The sequence below is a fragment of the Typopeltis vanoorti genome, chromosome 9 (assembly GCF_054136105.1).
Source record: "Typopeltis vanoorti isolate ZY-2024b chromosome 9, IOZ_Tvanoo_1.0, whole genome shotgun sequence".
Lineage (NCBI taxonomy): Eukaryota > Metazoa > Arthropoda > Arachnida > Uropygi > Thelyphonidae > Typopeltis > Typopeltis vanoorti.
In genome coordinates, this window is record NC_143557.1 from 38,802,893 (window position 1) to 38,817,629 (window position 14,737).

General features: G+C 33.3%; 1 protein-coding gene across 3 annotated transcripts in view; it reads left to right on the forward strand.

The window, feature by feature from the left end:
- LOC150102984 (uncharacterized) overlaps positions 1-14,737 on the forward strand; it is a 73,111-nt gene that overhangs the window by 36,083 nt on the left and 22,291 nt on the right. Inside the window, exons 3-4 of one of the 3 annotated variants that reach the window (XM_090398291.1) lie at positions 451-678; positions 9,746-9,823. In XM_090398291.1, coding sequence (XP_090254417.1) covers positions 451-678; positions 9,746-9,781 — 264 coding nt within the window. In that variant the 3' untranslated portion in view covers positions 9,782-9,823. Of the gene's footprint in view, positions 1-450; positions 3,263-9,745; positions 9,824-14,737 lie in introns of those variants that run through there. The other 2 variants (XM_090398293.1, XM_090398292.1) reach the window with 2 other exon arrangements.

Genomic DNA, 14,737 nt, shown 5'->3' on the forward strand with positions numbered 1-14,737 from the left:
AATTAAAATAGTAATTTTAATTTCCCACCGTTATAAAGTCCATAATTTCTAAAATGAATGCTGATCACCGTGCAACACTAAAAGAAAGGAAACAATTTTTTGCAATTATAATGATTTTACTTGGAAAAGTTGGAAACCTTTATCATATAAAATATTAAAACATTGCAGATGTGTTAAGACTTAATGTGAAAATCAAGCAGTTTCACATCTTTACATTATTGTCTTAAACTGGCCATGAATATCATTTACAACCTAAGAACTTTTGCCGATATCTATTTCTATGGTAGAGTTCAAATCCACTATCTAGGTTGGAGAGCAGAGATTCTTCACTTGACACAATGAGATTTTCAACTTTGTTAATGTGAGTGGATGGTGGGAGAGGAGAGAGAGAAAGAGAGAATAAGCACATATGTTTAATAATATATATATGTTTTTGTTTTGTTTTTTTAGGAAAGACACTTTAAAGAATATTTTGAAATTATATCTTTGAGTGGAACCCTGTCTGGTGAAAGAGGACACTTACAAGTTTCTTTAGGAAATAAGGAGGGCCAAGTGATTGGTGGTCATCTAACAGGTGACCTTACTGTTTTCATGACAGCTGAGATCGTAATTGGCAGCTGTCCTGATTTGACTTTTACTCGAGAATTTGATGACAGTACAGGATTTCAAGAACTAGTAGTAAGCAAAAATCCATGATGAATTGTTGATTTTCATGATTTTAAAATATTACATGAAGTAATTATTTGTAATGAAGGGGGAATGTATATGAGAAAATAAGTTCATATATGACAGGAAATAAGAATTATTATTACTTTTTTTTTTTTTTTTTTTTTTTTGCATTAGCCTTTTGGCAATTATTTGCTGGACCAATTATAACTGATCTTCATTCAAAGATTCAGAAATTATGGTCTTAAGATACCGGTTTGGTGAAATCTTGCTTTGCAGTGATATATATGTGGATTCTAAAAATGGCTTCAGATGTGTGCGTTAGTCCAGAAACTTTATGTAGTTTTTACAGACTATCACCAATAGCTGAGTGAGGAAAGCATCCATACTACTGTTCATTATTTTTCAGTGAAGCATACTGAGAGAGTTATTCTGCCATGTGACGTTTTTACTTAGAATAACTGCACTGATATCTTGTTGCTTTTATTACAAAGTTAGAATGGCAGTGTATATAAGAATATTTGTTTGAATGAAATAGCCCTTTATAATGACACATAATTCTTACAAGTCAAAAATGATTTATGATGCTCAATCTGGCACATACTGTTAATCTTCTGATGAATTGTCAGTGTAATTTATTTGTGTGAAAAATATTGCTGTTATGAATTGTAATCTGATCAAAATGCAACAGGTTAGATCTTTTAATGAACATTTTATATGGTATCATGGAGCACCTACCTTTTTGATTGCACATTTTGTAATTTTAAATAGAAAATTTACATCTTCATTATACTAAATTGCTGTGTATATTAAAAATATATTAGCAGCAATCTACAGTATTAATAAGCTATTATTTATTCTGATCAGTGTAGTAGGTTCAGCATAAATATTTTCTAATTTACTAAAAAAAAATAATTTCTTGAAATGCACAATTTTCTACTGTCCTATATACAAGTAGTAGAAATTGTGAATAGTTCTCAGATAAATGTAAATGTGTATTAATTGTTATAAGTTTTTTTTTGCAAAATCATTCTTAGAAATATACCAGTTATGAGATTATACAGAGCAAAATTTTATAATATAATATTTCTAATATATAGATTTTGATTTCAGAAGAGAGTCTTAACTTACATTCATTTTGTGTATAAGCTCAAAACTGTGAATTTCATGATTACTCTGTTAAATATAGTAGGTAGATCATCATTCACTTTTATTTAAACCACTCATTCTCATTTGAATAAAGGTTCAATTTATGTCATAAAATTCCTTTAAAACACAAAATTACTCTTTGTAAGCTGAAATTACTTAGAGGTGTTCCATTTGTGCCTTGGAAGGTCTATAAATGGAAAGGTAAGCCAGGTTGATGAGTATTATCCAGAAATGATATTGAGATTTATCTGGATGGTTTATCTAAATGATAAACAATTGACATTTCTTCATGTCATAATTGTGACTAGTTTCTATCACATCAACGATAACTCACTTTTACAGGGGAACTAACTTTGCTGCATTTTGTTGCATCATTTGCTATTGAACTAAAGGAAACAAAAGCAGTTCATAATTTGAAAGAACTGAGAATGAAATCAGTTGTAAAACAAGTCTTCTCTCAATGAATTGAAAGCCATCCATGCAGTGGGACTGTATTGATATCCTACTTATTTGGTCACAAAGTCTAGACAACTTCTTATTCCTCCTTATCTATCAAAATTCCAGTTCAGCATCAAACTAGAAAAGAATAATCAAGTCTTCATGGATGCCACAATTAATAAAATAAGGTTTGCTCATTCACATTAAGTGTTAAAAAAAAAAACACCCCATGGGATGTTTTTGGCATGCCATTTATATCCTAAAGGCATTCTTTCTAGCACAACTATCAATACAGAATTTCGACATCCTTAACATAAATTGTATTTCTAGATACATTGCTTCAATTGTTTTTGGCATGCCATTTATATCCTAAAGGCATTCTTTCTAGCGCAACTATCAATACAGAATTTCAACATCCTTAACATAAATTGTATTTCTAGATACATTGCTTCAATTTTGCAAAACTTCATCATGGTTACTTATCAACATTTCTCAGAAATATTTAGGCATAACAAAATCTTTGGCACCTACAGGCCAAACAAGCTGAAGTTATGAAATCCAAGAAGAAGAACATTGTAGCAGTATTCACATGATAAACACAATAAAAGATTTGTTGTGAGGGGTAAACTACACCAGGGGTCAGTTAACTGTTGTAGTAGTAGTATAATATTATATCATGTTTGGAAATCTTTTCAGTGGAAGCAAACAAAATTTCCTTATGCCTAGTTAAAGGATTAAAACAAGAATATAATTTCTTGTATGCTACAATATGATTTACTGTGTAATCAAATGAAAAAAAACTTTCTATGATATCGAGAAACAGTTAACCACATGTGTAACAGATCAGTTATTTTGAACGTAATAAATTTTTACCCTTCACTGAACCAAGCATTGCTGCATTTGTATTTTAGTGTTGCCTTGCAAAACTTTAAATGCTGGCATAATCAGGGATAAACGATTATTCACAAAATATATAAAATTTTAATAAAAAATTGTCACATGAAGCCTAGATGGTTTTTATTGCTTATTGTTATTCTTCAGTAAGACTGACATAAACAGATATTGAAATTAGTCCTGAATTGTTGGAAAATTTCAGTACTAAACAGTGAAGAGGAACAAAAATATGAAGGATGATAAAGTGCAGAAATTCTTATAATATGCAAAGTATCTTGGTAAATGGCAGCATTCTTTTGATCACTGTTTGATGCTTAAGCATCCAAATCGGTGTGAATTATGGTAGAGGGGGGGAAAGTTATAATAAATTTATGTAATATTGAAAATGTATATTTTTATGTTATTTAGCAGGAAAAAGTATATTATTGAGGGATACAACCTCAAGATAAGATTTTCTGGTAGTTTCACTGCTTATGTCATTACTAGCAGTAATGTGATTAATGTATTTAGTTTAATTCTTGAGATGCAGGGACCAGGATTTTTTTTTTTTTTCTTGTTTCACACACGCAACTTTAATTATATATTTAGTACATTTTAATGAACAACTCTGAATTGTAATGTGATAGTGAATGTGATACACCATTTTTTTATAATGTATTAAGGTTTCTATGACTTAAAGAATGCTTACACAATAAAAAAGATATGAACTTAGAAATGTGTGTGATGGTAGCTGTTATAATATATAGATTGCCATATTGGGTGGGGGTTACTGAAATTACAGTACAATGATTTCTGAATTATATGACTGTTAAGAAGTAGGCAAAACTCCAGTTAACTGACCAGCAAATTGATTTCTCGATACTCTGGATAACTGAGAGATCATTGCAGGAACAGTAAAAGATTTTCTCTGTTATTCTTGTTATATTTATATTTGTATGATTCCAGACTAGGTATCATTTACTTAGTTGGGACATGGATTACCAATTAATTAAAAAACAATAGAAAAGAAGATATTGTTGATTTGGTTCTTAATATTAATTTTAGATAACTAAGAATTTTGTGTTCAACATGTAATATCAATCCTTATTTTACCATTACCTTGTGTATAAATCTCAGTCAAGCATATCCTATCCTAGTAGAATTCCTAATTAATTTTGAAGCTACCTTGTCTGTAACACTAATCAGTCTATACTCCATTCAGTAAATCTTATAAATAACTCTTGCAGACTTCTGGTTAGAAGGTATATTCCAATCTTGGCAATTCAGTACCTCTGCACAGGGAAAATATATCATCCATATCCCTGTTCTAGTTTTTTCCTCTTGTGTTATCTCATGCTATAAATCTTTTCTGTCATACTGTATCTTTTTCTTCCTGATCATCATTTGCATAATCACTCAGAAATTACTTGCTAAATTTCTTTGAAGTCAGCTGATTCATTAAAATTCATCTAGCTGAACTATCACTATTCACAGTATTACTTTTAAACGATGTTCTTGATTCTCTTATCCTATACCACCCCCACCCCCCCAAGTTTGATTTCTTGAAATTTTGCCCTTGATGTTTTCTAATTACCACTTCACTCCTTAGTGATCATGTGACCTTGGCAGGAGAATTAAAACTAATGCATCTCCATGATATATATGGGATTAAAACTTAGAATTGAGTGCATAACTTAATATGATGTGTGTTAAAACTAATGCATATCCCATCATTAAGTAAAGACATTAAAACAAATTTCTTCATTTCATAAGACCCCAGGAGCTTATCTTTGAAATTCTGTGCATTAGATATTATGATATTGAGGATCCTGTTTCCTCTAGAGTTCACATATACATTCATGCTTCTTCAGAAACTACCCACCTTTTTCCCTACATTTTGAAGAAACTGGCACTTAATATTATTAGCATTTCCTCTACTAGGGTGACATTCTCCACCATTCGTTTTCAGTGCTTAAGCATCAGATTTTTTCAAAGCAGGAATTCAGTGTATCATCAATAGCATAGCTTAAATCTTTCTTGATCAACTATAATAGCTCCTTCTTTTCCTTAACAATGTATCTTAAAGGAGTGTACAAGATATTTTAATGATAATAATAATGTAAACTGTTCATCTAATACTAACGTCTATCAAAATTTTTCTTCCAATTCTTATCTGTCATTGCTTCAGTATTGTCTGATCCTTTCACTTTATTCCATGTCCGTGCGGTTAGCCTAGTGGCTTTGCGCTTCGCAACCATATGCCCGGGGAAGGAGTGTCCTAGGTTTGATTTCCATCGATGACGCGAGGAGCTTAAGGATCTTCTTCAGCCATAGCCAAGTTAGCCGGTCTTGGGCGTGGACAGCAGTGTTTTTTCATCCCGCAAGTAGGCAAACCAGCCCCGTGAACACACACGGATTACAGGCCTGATTTGTCAGCTATGCCTGTTCTGGAGCCCAGATAAAATTTTTAGGGACTGAGATGGTGCTATACCTCCCTGTAAAGGGGACTCACGGCCATTGTACCATCATACGATAATTATTAATTACCTTATTTCATATACTTCTTCACTAAAAATTGCACTAAAATAGCAGAGTTATGGGTACTCAATCTAAAATGCAAGTGATGTTTTCTGTATTCCTACCTATTATTTTCTTGGTTTTGGTCTTTTTATTGCCAATTTTCATACTATATTTGTTACAGCAGTTATTCAGTCTGCTCAGAGACGTGGAGTGGATTTATTTAGGAGTACAGGCAAACCTCTACTTATGAACAATTTGCATTTACAAACATTGTAAGGACTGATAAATTGGGATTTTAATTTATTTTGTGTGCAGCAGAAAATGTTTAATCTGGTAATTTATTCCTCTTTCTTTGCCATAGTGAATATTCTTAATTTGCTGAACATAATCAACGTGTTAATAATGAGGATGCATTTCAAGGGTAATTAAAAAACAGAATGGTATAAGTATAGTACTCTGTTTATTATTATACTTCCAGGGAGTCAAGAGTTCATTTAGGGAGGCTATACATCATCCACACTAGCCGTCACAACTTCTTTTAAACTCATTCACATTAGATGGACTCACTACTTCAACAGGCAAGCTCTTCCACTCTCTGCTCTGTGAGAGAAAAATCTAACTCTTATCCCTTTCTTAACTGCACACAAATTTAACTTCCACATGTGTTCTACCTTCACCTTCTCTATTATTGAAAACTTTATCAATTTATTTGACAGCCTTTTCACGGCGTCTTTATCCCTTTGGCACCTAGATCAAATCTGTGCACAGTAATGCAGATGTGGTTGTATCAAGGCAAAATGATTTCCATATCACAGTTATCCTCTGAGTTATGTTTGCAATTTTTGTTGTTACCCTTGAACTTCAAATTCTCATCCACCATAACTCCAAGGTTAGTGGATGTAACCAAACAGCAGTTTATATTCCAATCCCATATTCTCTACTTTATTCATAAGGCTTTCATCTGCTGTCTCCTATCAAATGCCTAAGAAAGTCCAACAGTGTATCTATTCCCTTTATTCTACTCACCTGTAACATGATTATAAGATATGACTAAATTGCTCATAGTGTTACACTTCATTTATGGTGTAGGGGAAACAGGCATAGTGATTGTGAAAGTTGCTATAAGTGACAAAAAAATTATTTTTTTTCAAAAGAAAGTAAACTGGCTATAAAAAAAACAACCTGAAAATGGAAACTACTAGTTTCAACTGGTCATATTTATACTGTCGGTCATTTTAAAAGAGAGACAAAAAAATTATGTGATTATAGTTGGAATATAAGCTCTGTGTCTAGTTATTTGACTGAACAGAGCTTGTATTGCACTGCTCAGTCTAGCTATTTGTAAAAAAAAAAAAAAAAAAAAAAAAAAAAACATTTTTTGAGAGTTGACTTGCCAACCTAATGTATGAAGAAATGTAGGAGAAAAAAAAGAGTGAAATCATTTACTCTATTTTTCGCCTTAATAAGATGTACCATTGTATTGGACGCATCACATTTTTCATGTAAATATTATTTTTTTAATACATGTATTATCCGTTTATTAGATTATAAAAAATATTCTTAAAAAAATCGAACATATAAAATAATTTTTATAAATTTCATTAATCTTCTTTTCAAATCTTTATTCATCTTCATCTTTACTCTCAAAATTTTTTGAACTTGATTCTTATCAGAAACCAAGTTATCGCTGTACTGTCAAGAGAATTACTAATGCCACACTTTTGAAAAGATTTTATAATAATTCTTTATTATATGGAATGAAGTGGGTTTCACTTTATTCCATGAACTCATTACCCATTCGCACACCCTGTTAAATTGTGACCTTCTTTCTCCTACCTGTAGATGTTGCCTCAAAATTTGGAGATTACATCCAATCAACCCATTTCTACCTCATAAATCCTTTAGATGGTTTGTTTATTGATAAATATAAAGGTTGAAGCTCAGGGCGAGCCCTCCTGGGATTACAGCTATTTTTGTGAGGTTCATTCTTATCAGCTTCAGTTTTATGACATCTAAACTGATCCCATACTAACAAAGCAGGCTTTTGACATAAATAGCCAGCCGGATCATACCTTTTTTTAGATGAATATGATGTAAACTCCTTTGGTTATTGCTTTTCTTTTAAAAAAGTGGCAATTTTTTTCCATCTGCAGAGCATGACAAACAACAACATAGTTGGTTTTTTCATGACGAGAAGTTTTAACAGTAATATTTTTTTTACCTTTAGAGTCAACAGTTTTGTTCGAGGGCACATCAAAAGTCAGAGACACTTCATCAATGTTAGCTCTCTGTGAAAGTTAAAAAATTGTCTTGTTTTTTAGCATTTATGATGAATCTGTGAAACTTGGTAATTTTATTTTTGAATTCGGCTGGTATTTTTTGTGATAACTTCTCATTTTTGCACGCATGCATAAATCATTTCTCTCTTCATAAATCTAAAGCACCATGATGGCAACCCTGTAAATTTTTCTGTTGCGAATAATTCTGCTCGTTGAAAAATCACTTTTGTAGATAAACAGCAACCTGACCTTCTTTGGTCCATTATCCAAATTTTTAATTCATTTTCAGTTTCTGGTCATTTTGCTGAGATTGTATCATTTAGAATTTGCTTCTATTAATTGCTGCTCTTGTTTCCTCCAAGTGCATACCGTTTTTTCTGTAGGCTGAGGCTAAAATGCTGCCCTATTGCCATTCTTTTTTTGCATACTCAATCACACTATGCTTAAACACAATTGTATAGCTGTCTGTGTTTCATAGAATCCATGGGTTATAAAACAAATTTAAATATAATGCACGACAACTGCGCATACATAAAAAAATACATTAGTATATATATAAGATATATCCTAATTTTTAGATACAAAAAAGGTGCATCTTATAAGGCAAAAATACAGTAATTATTTTCAAGTTAGGTATCTTTATAATTAAATTGAATATCTCTAATTCTGTGTGAATCTTCACACTTCGTGGAAATAGGTATGAATTGCTTTGTATGATGATCTGTTTACATCATATTTTGAACAGATTTTCTCTTTGCACTGTGTCATATGCTACAAGACTTTCATACAAATCCTTATCCCATTTCTTAATTATCAGCTGTAAAGTGAAACTCTAAGCATGACAACATCTGTTTGGCCTGAACTTAGCATGTTGTTGTTATTATTATTATTACATGACACCTCCAAGGAGTCCAAAGACTCATTCTCCAACATCCATGCCCACGACAGGATTCGAACCTGCAGCCTTTAGGCTGAAGAGCAGATACGCTAACTACTTGGCCAACAAGGCTGGAGTTTGTGCAAAATACGGTTTTCCAAACTATATCTTCCACAATCAGTTCTTTTAATTCTAACATTCAGTTTTATGTCTTTTTATAGATGGGTACTATGTGAGAGCTATTCCTGTCATCTGGAATTTGACATTCTGACTCTGCTGGCTTCTGAAAAATTCATACCTCCATTGTTGAGAATTTTTGGTTTCATGTACTGAGGACTGCATTTTTCTTGCAAATGTTTTGCTACTTTCTGTCACTTGTTTCATATAGCAATTTCTCAATTTTTTACAGTACTCTTTCTTCCATAGCTTTCAGAACATATCACCACCTTTGTAATATTTGTCTTCTACATTCTTAGTCTTTTTTTTACACATTATTTCATTTCTGTACATTTTTCTCTGCATTCACTCAGAACATATGCTGACTTGTTAGAAATTTTCAATATGCTTTTATCTTTTCTAAGACAATCTCTTTAACTTGAATAAATTTAACTTCCCCCTGAATCAGTAATGATTTTCTTCAGATTCTGCACCCAAGTTTTGACTCTTGTTTTCAAATTTTCATTTTTTTTTCTTCCATGAATATTTGTATATTTCCATCTACAGTTCACTTATAAAAGCTGCTTGACTGTGATTTTTTTTATTTTAAACTTTTGTATAAAGTTTTCTTTTTAGTATAAAATTGATGTTTGTCTTTCTCAAAAACAAGTGATCACTTCCAAATCACCAGTATATTCTTTTGTCCTGAACTAACATGACAGTTTTGATATCAGTGGTAACATAGTTCTATATGTCTAACATTCATTTTCTACTCTGCTTTTTTTAGATCTCCAACAAGGACCAACTTTGCTATCTTCTGTAATGACCTTGATTCCTCTGCTTCTCTCTTAGTAGAACATGAATAACTCTCATTGTCCAATTCAACCTTTTTGAGGTTTGTCCACACCACTCCTCTTGAAACTGCCAGCCATGCAAGATTGCGTTTAGTGTTGAGCATTATAGCTAGCTCTTCATTTTCCTGAATGTAAAATCATGTAATTGTTACTGTCATAAATAAGACAAACAAATGAGAAGAATCTCATGTGATGCCAGTTATGTCAGTGTGGTACTATACTGATTCTTCTGCCAGTTCTTTTTTTTTTTTTCTTGTTTGAGACTATGTAGATGACAGGCAGTCTGGTATGAGTCTCAATCTCTTCTACCAGCTGACTGTTTACTGATCACCCTGGTTCCCTAACAAAAACAGCACTAGTAGTTTAGCCAGATGCTCTAGCTTACATGATGTGTCAGAATTTTTTTTTTTTGCTTAAGACAATATAGAATACAATGTATTTGGATAAATTCATGTTGCCTGAGACATTTGTTCAAGAATTCTAGAAATTCCATTTCCTCATTACTGTATGCTGTTTACTTGTTTTTTACTGTCCTGTCCAGACAGTAAAAAACAAGTTGATCAGACACAGACCACTCAGAAAGGAGGATCCTAGTAATCTTGCATTACATTGGCCTCTAGTTTGGCAAGGTGGGCAGGGGTCAACAATGCCTGCTACCCTGTGGTCCAGGACGGGCTTAAAGCTTGCTGTGGTGCTGGTAATAGCATCTGAGATAGCCCTGGCATTCTGCTCCTGAACAGTCATTACTTGCCAGTCAAAGTGTGTGTGTGTGGAGTGCTCTGGCACCAAACAAAAAAATCTCTTGACCATGAATTCTTCATCCTCAAATATTTCAGGATCATTAACAAGGGTCCCAACCAAGTATTGATACCATAAATACGTCCTTTGATAACAGAATTAAGAAATAAAAGATGTGATATCAGTATAAATGTACTTATGTGATCACCTGTGCAACAGGTGAAAAAGCCAATATGAAAAATGTCACCATTCTTTCAAGAGTTCAGAAGCACTGGCAGAATTTCCTGAAACAGTCAAGAAACTACATTCTGGTGATATCCTTCTGGAAACATCTAGTCAGTAACACTCAGAAAAATTACTAAAGGCTACATCAATGAGTAACATACCAATTATAGTGGCACTTCATAGAACACTAAACTCTTCTAGAGGAGTGATATCAGAATAAAATCTCCTTGATGTTCCCGATGAGGGGATATATAAGTTACAGGTATAAGATACGTCCTGATACATAGAGATGGTCATTTGGTTCCGACCAGAAACATCATCCTTACCAAACTGCCTGTCATGGCTCTGCCACCTGTGCCTGATGCGGTAGGAAACAACATAACAAATCTTGCTCTGCAGAGAAGGCTAAATGCATCAAATGTCAGGGAGATCGTCCATGTTGTTCTCTTGTATGTCAAGTGGAAGGATGAAGAAGAAATGCAAAAAGGAAGTTAGCCAACACACACTGTCCCGAAATCCTCATGCTGAGAAGGTGGCAATTATTAACAGCAGCTCAAACTCTGTCTATTCCACCATTCCTGAACTACATTACAAGTGTGTCTCTGTGGAGCACATCAGTAGCACAACTTGCAGTCTCACTCCTGAAACGGACCAGGAGTGAGACTGTAGATTGAAAAAAAAAAAGGATACATCTCTTCAGTATCCACTGAAAGTTAAGTGAAACTTATCAAATGATATATACTGAACATTTTTACAGAGGAAGAGATGGACACTGGTTTTCCATATTTCCCAAAATCTAATGATTTTGGGAAGTTAAGGGAAGCCCTAAACCACTCTGGAAATACACAGGTCTACAAAGCCGAAACAATAGGAAAATTTTTACAGTGGATTTTGCCAGAATATCGATGATAGCAAGAGTCAGCTGCAGAAAACATTTAAAACCCAGTGAAGAATTTCACTGTTGTTTGTAAGGACAGAACTGGAGATGTCCTGCAGCTATCCTTGTGGGCAATCATGCTTCTTTCCATCATCTCCAGTTTAATACTGCTCTAGAAACAGTAGTGATTTGCCCATCTGTGGGATTTTTTTATTATAGTATGTTCCATATTAAACTGGGTTATGTGTTAAATGAGGTGGAACTTCATAATCTTATGTTGCAACTGCCTTAGCGCATACTTCTTATGAGTGACTTTAATGGACACAATACTGTGGAGTAGAGCAAACACAAATGAATGAGTTATACCATCGAGCAAATGCTTGACATTCATGACGTCTTCCTTCTTAATAATAGTATTTTCTTTCATATGCCTACCTATTCATATACTGCAATAATCCTATATTCTGCTCTCCTGACATTTTTCTACTGTTCATATGGGAAGTTGAAGAGAACATATTCCTGTCTTTAGAGGAACCATTTCTTTTACATGGATGCATGTGTAGAAAATGGACCAGGCTTAAAAATATTTTTTCTCATCTTACAAAATTTAATGCTGAAGTAGTCAGTCAAACACCAGAAATCAGAGAAGTACATAACAGACTGCAATAGCCACAATTACAAAAACATCATCTCAATTTCCACTCTATTCGAAACCGTGGTGAAATTCTGAGTGCCAAGCAGCCAAAAGATATGGGGGTATATATCATAAATATCCTACTGCATCACATGTCCTCAGGCCAAAGCACATTATGTTAAATGTCAGAGTGAAAAACAGTCTTGAATCCGGTTTACATCATCTGTTAATCAAACAATAAATTCAAAACATCATATGGGATAAGATCAAGAAAATGAAAGATGTTGAACATACCATTTGTCCACCATGGATGTGCTGTTGCTGAACTCACAGCTATGGATAATATAAAATTATTGCAGTATATGAAAACATTTTGGGAGAAAATATTGCTATAATCTCAGCAACAGCTTTATATTCTCCTAAATTTTTAATAAGAACAAGAGAAGCAGTGCCATACTCATATCATGATTTTAGAATGGGAGAAAGCATTATTCCAATATTGACAGAACGCTTACATTCCTTACACATTTATCAACTTAAGGACAAGTGCAAAAAACAGGTAACACCCCTTGTACTCTATCCTCTACAGAATGAGGGGAGGGCTGATCAACATTCCTTGCTCCAACTCTATTGTGCACTTGTACAGTCGAAGCTTGATATGGGTTCCAAGTTTCCAGTTCTGCAAGGAAGAGCATGTTTAGATGGTTGGACCTTATTCATCATTAAGTTATACAAATAGTTGCTGGAGCTTTTCACATATTGCCAATTCAAAGTTGGACAGTTTTTGTGGGAACAGGTTCTGAGATTTTTTGAAACAGTCCTCAATGTCTGATAATCTCTGTCGTTTTTGCCTGCTGTTTCTCTTCGATCTTGCCTTGAATGAGAACTATAGTGTAAGCAAAACAAGAACATTCAATGCTGCAACCACAGATTCTATTCCTAATTATCTTTGAATTTTCATTATTTTGTCCAATATATATATATAATGCATATCAGAGATTATGAAATGTGTGTATATGATCTCTGTTTATATATACACATTATATAATGTATAAACACACTGGACAAAAAAAAATTATAGAATGCAAATTTTATTTCTTGATATGGAGTTATACTACGACCTGCTTTAACCCTTTAACTGCTGAGAATGTATTATTATGGGCTTGGAAATACACACCTGCTTTACTGAGCCCATATATGTACAGTTGGTGCGCCTCTCATATTCACACTTCGCTGGTAGGTTCCTCCATCTATTGCCAACCAATTGAAGTTTATTTGACTTGGGTTTCTGTCCTTGTATGACATCTAAAGAGAAAATTTTGAACTGATGCATAAACCACGTGACTGCAGGGATGTTATAATATGGCGTCTACCAGTAAATATCCGCCATTATCTTACTGATGATCAAATTGATGAATTGTTAACAACAAATGAGTCGGGAGAAGAATTGTCCGAGTTAAGTGGATTGTGTACTTCAGATGAAGAAGATCCTGGTGATGTAAGTGTTACAAGCGAGCAAGATAGTGACAAAAGTCTCGATACGAACATGCATACCGAAGATGTATTGTTCAAGTGGCATGATGATGCATTTACTCCGTGTACACGAATTTGATAGCAGTAATTCAGGAATAATTGCAGGTAATATCACTGATGATTCTTCAGCTTTAGATATTTTTGAACACTTTTTTACTATAGGACTAACGACAACAATAGCTGACAAACAAGTTTCATACCTTCACCACTAAAGCAGTGAAAAAACACCACCCCTCAAGAACTTTACATTTTTCTAGCTATTACAAAAAACTATTTTTCCACCTTCTGGATATGACCATACTCTAAATTCCCTCTGTCTTTAGTGGGAATTTAGAGTATAAAGTAAAATTTGGAAAAAAAACAAACTTAGCAGATTACCAACTCATGCTTATCAGGGAGGTTGAAAGGACGTCTATCACCTGGAGATCAACCACTGTGTCTCAAAGAAAAGCATTTCCCTTCTCTTGAGAAGAAGAAGAATGCAGTCAAGTTTGTTATGTCTGTTCCAATACCATTCTTGAGAGCCGGTATATGTGCACAGCCCTGTTTTGAAAAATATTATTCCATGCTAAATTTTTAGGATTTTCATACTCTGGCACTTGGTAGGCTTAGTAATAACTGTTGTAAATAATAGTGCTCTTTATATATTTTGATTAATTTCTACATAAAATAATTGTTAATTTACATAATCAAGTGGACACCCCTTGATTATACAAATTTTATAAAACACTATTGCTATTTTTGTGAGTGAACAAGTGTATATCAAGAATGTATGATGCTGTCTGGACTTTTTACTTCAGTAAAAATTTTAATTGATTTTATTTATTAATTTTTGCAAAATTAATTCAGCACATGGGACAATGTCAGTAGAATATAAAATCAGCAGTTAAAGGGTTAATTACGGTTTCGATTTTTTTT